The sequence below is a fragment of the Telmatherina bonti genome, assembly GCF_933228915.1.
Source record: "Telmatherina bonti genome assembly, chromosome: 10".
Taxonomy (NCBI): Eukaryota; Metazoa; Chordata; class Actinopteri; order Atheriniformes; family Telmatherinidae; genus Telmatherina; species Telmatherina bonti.
In genome coordinates, this window is record NC_136628.1 from 30,284,221 (window position 1) to 30,291,688 (window position 7,468).

The 7,468-nt window shown below is 39.3% G+C and overlaps 1 protein-coding gene across 5 annotated transcripts in view; it reads left to right on the top strand.

Moving 5' to 3' along the window:
* Positions 1-6,164, top strand: part of med13a (mediator complex subunit 13a) — a 66,951-nt gene extending 60,787 nt beyond the window's left edge. For all 5 annotated transcript variants that reach the window (XM_079247324.1, XM_079247325.1, XM_079247326.1 and 2 more), the window contains exons 22-30: positions 96-287; positions 1,434-1,657; positions 1,930-2,072; positions 2,187-2,345; positions 3,028-3,216; positions 3,631-3,773; positions 3,876-4,040; positions 5,137-5,237; positions 5,515-6,164. In XM_079247324.1, the coding sequence (XP_079103450.1) occupies positions 96-287; positions 1,434-1,657; positions 1,930-2,072; positions 2,187-2,345; positions 3,028-3,216; positions 3,631-3,773; positions 3,876-4,040; positions 5,137-5,237; positions 5,515-5,647 (1,449 nt within the window). In that variant the 3' untranslated portion in view covers positions 5,648-6,164. The remainder of the gene's footprint in view (positions 1-95; positions 288-1,433; positions 1,658-1,929; positions 2,073-2,186; positions 2,346-3,027; positions 3,217-3,630; positions 3,774-3,875; positions 4,041-5,136; positions 5,238-5,514) is intronic.
* The last annotated feature ends 1,304 nt before the right edge of the window (positions 6,165-7,468 follow it).

Sequence of the window (7,468 nt, forward strand, 5' to 3'; positions counted from 1 at the left end):
GGAGGACATGCACATGATTGCTATTGTAATTAATTACCTTCATGTCACTCACAAACTTTTCTCTCTTTTTTTTTTTTTTCCCTCTGCAATCTTAGATTGTCCCATGTCAGTACCTGCTTCAGCCAGTACGTGGCGAAGACCGACATATCTATGCCCAGCACCTCAAATCTCTAGCGTTCTCTGTCTTCGCTCAGTGCAGACGGCCGCTTCCCACCTCCACCAACGTCAAGTCACTGACCGGATTTGGACCAGGCTTAGCCATTGACACCGCACTGAAGAGCCCAGAGGTAAACTTGCAGCTCAGCTTTTAGCCGTAACAACCTTAATTGCTTAGATGTGATTTATCTTCACTGTAGTGGCAGTTTGTTTGTATGCAGTTGCACTTCAGCTCGTAGCATTAGCACTCCTCAGTGCTCTGATGGATTGGTAAGCAGAGAGGCACTTGACACTGTGCCCCAGCCTTTTAGTTGCTTACAGCTTCTTAAGAAGACATGAACCTGACCCGGCCTCTTGGCCTGGTTCCACTCATTCTGCCGTTGTAGAGAGACTTTCTAGAGCTAACCATCATCAGAGGTAAACCCCCCTTATATTTAAAAAAAATAAAAAAAAATATATAATATATATATAAATATATAATTTTTCTTTTCCTGGAACAAGACAAAAACAACTTGTAACCTCTGGTACTCTGGAGTTTACTTTCCATTATCTGCCTGGTTCCTTTCCTGACACCTTCATAATGGGATCTTGACCCGTGGTTTAGACAAAGGGGCACCTCAAACCAGGATCTGATTAAGATTACTTCCTTGCTAGCAGCCAGCTTTACCTTTTCCCTTTTCACACACCAGCAAACCTTCAAGTGCTTTTTTTTTTTTGGTAAAGTGAGTAAGTACAAGACGATGAGAGCAAAAATGTGAATTTATTGAATAGGGGTGGGAAAAAAGAATCGAAAAATTGAAAATAGGGATTTTTTTTATTCACAATTTTAAAATGGAAATTTTTAAAAAATAAAATCTTTTTTTTCCCAAATAAATAAAAATGAATCCAGTCCAAAAAATATTGTCATTTTTATTGATCTTTTTATTTGTCTTCTTAAGCATTATAGCAGCAGAATGATCATCTGGCTAATGTGTTATTTTTTTCCCCCAAATTGAAATCACAAAAAACAACGAGCAAAAAAAGTTTTACACATTTCTTTTGTTTTTAAATCTACAAAAATCAGCAATTTTGAAGAATTGTGAGAATTGCAATTTAAATCACCCAAAAAAATCAGAATCGAATTGGGACAAAAGCATGTCGTCACAGCCCTACTATTGAATGTTTTTTTGAGTGGCTGTGAAAGTTCAACAGCCAATTAAACCTCAACAGGATTTTGTGTGTCAGCAAAAGTTTTTGTACATTTTTAATTGAGTCTTTTTATTCCCTCTCATGTGCAGAGACCAGAGTGTCTGCGTCTATACACACCTCCGTTCATCCTAGCGCCTGTAAAGGACAAGCAGACAGAGCTAGGGGAGACATTTGGTGAGGCATCGCAGAAATACAACGTGCTGTTTGTAGGATATTGCTTGTCCCACGACCAGCGCTGGCTTCTGGCGACGTGTACCGACCTGTATGGGGAACTGCTGGAGACCTGCATCATCAACATAGATGGGCCCAACAGGTTGGACTACTATCAGAACTTATGCTCGCCACTGGACCTCACTGCTTCTGTTTGATTTATATAGCCTTTTCTTTTTAGCATTATATTCTGGGTAATTATAATTAATAATTACTAGAGTGACAAACGGCAGTAAATAGAAGTTTTAATGTTGCATACTTTTATGTATAAAAGTATAAAACTTTTCGGTTTTCTTTTGCATTTGTGTGAGTATAAAACTTGTTTTACATTATTGGAGTGTAGTCAATCTAACCATATTTCATTGCATTGGACAGGGCACGGAGGAAAAAAGGTTCGGTTCGGCGGCTCGGCCTGCAGAAACTGTGGGATTGGTGCTTGGGATTGGTGCAGATGACATCAGTTCCATGGAGAGTGGTGATTGGCAGATTGGGCAGGATAGGGCACGGAGAGTTAAAAGGTAATCTTGATTTTTGTGGTAAATTGCTTTTCAAATGTTCCAAAACAACAGAATATTCATGTTTTTTTATGATCTGCTAATTTATTTAGTATCTTTCCTCTCGTGATGTCCTAGACTGGAGTATACTGTTAAGCAGGAGAAACCTGCAGTCGCTCAGTCGGCGGCTGAAGGAAATGTGTCGAATGTGCGGAATCTCCGCCTCAGACACTCCCAGCATCCTCAGCGTATGTTTGGTCGCCATGGAACCACAGGGATCCTTTATCATCATGCCAGGTACAATATGATCACAAGAGATTATAAATAAACTTATCTGTTTTAATAAACACTTCTTATCAAAGTGACATTACTCAACTCAGAAAGGCAGCACTCATGCTTGCGTGCATGGTGTGATTGATGGCAGCCACATATCACAGTGCATGTCCCCTCCTTGTCCAGAGCAGATTGATGGCAGGGAAGATCATGTACCTTCTGCTCATAAAGCACTACCTTTCAGATGCCCATTGATCTCAATGCAGTGTGATGGAGAGCCAGATCAATGGGTTTATTTTGGGAAACGAGTGGGGGATTGTCAGTGCATCATACCAGGATTGTGTTGAGCTGTGCTCGACTGATGGCATCTCCTGTCTGGAAACCTCTCAAGCTGAAAAGATTAGCAAGGTTGTGTTAACCTCAGAAGACTGAATAAGGGGTTTGGCACTAAATGGAACAGCTGTGGTGACTTTTCTTTCATTTTTTTTTTCTTACGTTATTTAAACATTTTTTGTTGTTTTGAGCTTTGCATTGTGACTTTAGCTTATATAGTCAAATCAATTATTTACCTAGATGTTTGGTTGGGGGATTTTATTGTTACATTATTCATATTCCGATGAAGCAGTTAAATAAAATTAGTCAAAACTTAAACAAAAGAAATAACATAACTTTTTTTTTTTTTTTAATCGGCCCTCTTTTCTTTCAGACTCTGTGTCAACCGGGTCTGTGTTTGGCCGGAGCACCACCTTGAACATGCAGACATCGCAGCTCAGCACCCCTCAAGACACCTCCTGCACCCACATCCTGGTTTTCCCCACCTCTGCCTTTGTGCAAGTCGCAAGCTCCAACTACACCAACATCGACACCAACATTGACATTCTCAATCCCACCACTGGTGAGTGGCGCTTCATCGTCTTATCCTGCAGTCATTCTCAGAGATCTCTCTGCTGTTTGGGATTCAGCACACCCCATCTCAATTGCAAGATCCTCAAACTCACATCAAATTACTATTTCCTTTTTTTTTTTTTTTTCCTCCCTACTGTTTGTTTGCAAATCCTGCCTGTTTATTTCTCCAGTCTATTAGCCTGTGTTGTAGTATTGTGTGTGTTTGCATACTTAATGCATCGGCAGCACCCTCAGGAGTCCTCAGCCTATTACCTTTGTGGAGAATTTGTTGCCTGAAATATAAAGCATGTTTACTGTTTCCAACATGCAGAATGCGAGGGGAAGACGTTGTTTCACAAAATAGTATTGATTTCATAACATAATTGGCTGCAGCTTTATGAAATTCCTCTCCTGTTCTCCTCAGATGGCTCAGATGGTATTGGAATCTTTGACCTGCTGGACCAGGAGAACGAGCTAGTAGATCCAGACATCATTAACATCTCACCAACCACTTCACCAGTACACTCTCCCGGCTCTCATTACCACCACGGTGGTGATGGCAGTAAGGTGAGACAGCATGCACACGCTCAGAGTCCATCAATGGAGTTGAAGAACATGTGGTAAAGATGCATTACAACTATTCTCACATTGAAATTAAACTTGTTTCAGGGCCAGAGCACAGACCGGATGGAGTCTCATGAAGAGGTTCCTAACCTTCTGCAGCAGCCTCTGGCGCTTGGCTACTTTGTCTCCACGGCGAAGGCCGGCCCTCTACCTGATTGGTTCTGGTCAGCTTGTCCACAGGCTCAGAACCAATGTCCACTTTTCCTCAAGGTACCACCCTCTACCCCTCCAGGTTTATAAAACCCTTTTTAGAGGCTACCTCAGTAAAGCAATGAAGGTTGGCAACTAATGCAGACAAGCTAGACTCCATATTCCTTTCTTGAAGTGTGAAACAAACATTTGTTGGCTTTTTGTAATCCCACCAATCATAGCAGAAGATGGTTTGAATTCCAGTTATAAACAGTGAGTTTTGCCATCAGTCAGTAAATCAACAACCCCTTGTGATATGTGCTTCCTCTTTTATTGTATCTGTTGCATGTTTCTTGAAGCAAATTAAAGATATTTAACTTCTTAACTCTTTATTTTTCAAAGGTAAAAGAAAAAGCAGGATTGATTATTTCTTTGTATTTATTTCCTTTTGACATTAATAAGAATCAAGTGGTTGAGATAACAGTAAATATATAGTAACTTGGAACAGTAATGGGATACAAGCCACTTACTTTTGGTATTACATACCTAAACCAAGAGGTAGAAATAAATCAAACAGGTTTATTTTTACAATGGTTTAAATAAAATCAACCAAATAATCTGAAAATGTTATTTTACCAAACATTAGGGCAGGCATTTAAAGGGTTAAAGTTTTGACATAATCGCACCTCACTCGCTGCATATTGTGATCAATCCTGGCTGATCTGAAAAGGATTAGAATTTTTTTCTGCAGATTGCCTGAGTGCCACCACCTGTGGCGAGTGTTCGGTAGCTCAGAAAAGCCCCAGTTGCGTGTGAACGTTTAGGAAAGATGTAAGCTGTTTGTAAAAAGGCACAACTCTTCTGTAGCATTTAGCTGCTTGTGTGAACATTCCTCAGCACAGTTAATACCGAGGTGTATAATTACACAAAAGATTTGTAGTGTTTTCTACTGCGTCGAGAGTTGGAAACAGACTCGCTGTTGGTAGTGCTCTGCAGTGGAAAGATGTGTAATTATTTAGATGCAATGAAATAAAAGGTTAATAGCTTCATTATAATGTGTTTGACACCTCTCACCGTGCTCTCTCTCTCTCTCTCTCTCTCTCTCTCTCTCTCTCTCTCTCTCTCTCTCTCTCTCTCTCTCTCTCTCTCTCTCTCTCTCTCTCTCTCTCTCTCGCAGGCCTCTTTGCACCTCCATGTGTCTTCAGTGCAATCAGATGAACTACTGCATAGCAAACACTCCCACCCCCTTGACTCCAATCAGACCTCAGATGTACTCAGGTAAACAACACCAGAACACCATCCTCCTCGAGTCAAGTGAACAAATTACTGTTGCCTCCCTCCTCACTGTTTGGAGGTAGAATTTTGTTCTTGCAGATTTAATTCAACACTGAAGTGTCTTTTTGTTTTTTGTTTTTTTGCACACAGGATTTGACAGTAAACAAGACACTGACTTTTCATACTCCATTTTTAATTATTCTAGGGTCATTTCAAACTGGGATTTGATGGTTAGTTGATATTTTAAATGTAAATGTAACCAAATTTTCTGTGTCTTCAGATTTGTGCTGGAGCAGTACAACGCCCTCTCCTGGCTTACGTGTGACCCAGCCACACAGGACCGGCGGTCGTGTCTGCCCATTCACTTTGTGGTGCTCAACCAGATGTACAACTTCATCATGAACATGTTGTAACCAGCTTCTTATATGAAGGGGGAAACGTTCTAGAGAAGAGCAAAGTGACTGGTCCAAGTTTGATTTCATCGAGAGAAGAACACCGGAGTACAGAGCTGGATCCTGTACCAAGATGGGATTGGATGGTTTCTGGCCCTTTTTCCTCTGTGGCTGTTACTGGCTGACACAGTCTTGTCCCTGTGATTTCAAGACATTCATTTAGCAACTAGAGAAAAAAAAAGAGGGGAGGGTTTAAAATTAACGAACGTGAGAGAATGACAGATTCATTGTCATGGTATGTAGCATGGCAGCACCTGCCAGTCTGTATCGGAGACTCTATCTGTAAAGTTATTGGAAGAAAAGGGACATATTTGATCAAAGAAAAAAATCAAGAATGGATCTTTGGTTTCAAGACATGAATTCCTTTTTAATGCTTTGGATGAAATGGTATCCAAATGAAAATGCCTGCATCTATCTTATTTATTGTAAGTTTTTAAATGTATAATTTGTCTTATTTCTTAACTTCTTTTACACACACACACACGCATATATATATATATATATATATATATATATATATATATATATATATATATATATATATAATATAGAAGGTTCATATCACCTTCCTGCTTTAAAGCAATTGGTCTAAGATATATGTAGTCATCTTAATTAATAAAACGGCCAGGAAAACACCATAAAAATGAAAGCCCCTGTAGGTTGCTTTTAGAGTATTATTTTTTTGTAATGAAGACAGAATATTTGTATTGTCACAATGTACAGAAAAATTAGTGAAGAATTATGTTCCATGCCTTTCAGCATGAAGGACTTACAGCAAAGCTGTAGCTACAGAGGACTTGTACAGCAATGAACTTCACTGTGTTCAAATAAAGAGGTACATTGTTGTATATAGTATTTTATACCACGCATTTAGACACAAAAACCAAATGGCAATATATATAAATAATTATATATGAATGCCATGCCAGCATTTGGTGGTGTGGCTTCTGTTTTAGGAATAAAGTGCGTCAACTGATTTTCCTGTGGTTGTGTTCATTGGTTTGGGGAGGGGGGCTGTGATGTGCAATTGGACAAGGACACCAATAGGACTGGAAGGACAATTGGTATCTCCTGTTGTATCTGACCTCAGGTATGTTTTTAAAGAGAGAAAATGTGATGGTAGACATGCTGTGTCCTTTTCAGCACATCCCTTGAGTTAACTGCACCTCTCCTTACTGTGATTGGCTGCGGTCTGGCTCCTCTGGCACCACTTATTGTTACTTTTATACCAATCCTATTTTTCTTCCACACTGAAAATAAATGTGGTGTAAGTTAACTTTACCTAACTGTGGATGAATGCATGTTATGTATGCAGTTTTAACTCTTAATAGAAAGACAGAATTACTATTTTTTGGAGGAAAACTTGTATTAGTAGTAGTGTAAATTGACATTTCTTATCTTACATTTTTATCAAGCGTTATTTGCCTTAAATTTGACAATATTGTATTTGGCCTCAAGTGTAGAAAAATACATCCATTATTTTATAAACTATGATAATTTATGTTTACCAGGTTTTCTTTGAAAATCATGGTTATTAGCAGTTAAACACCTCTACTGTACAACAGATCTACAAGTGTGTTAACAGCCTAGCCTCATATCAGGAAAGCAGTGAAACAACCGCTTGATAACAGGAGTAAGATATGTTAAACTGTCCTAGGCTTGTGCAGCTAACTATTAAGTTTACTGAGGTACTTTTATACTTCACATAGGTGTAAACACCCTGTGAAGACAGTGCTCTGTTGCTCTTTTAAACGTCCTAGATGTGATAGTGACTTCATGGTT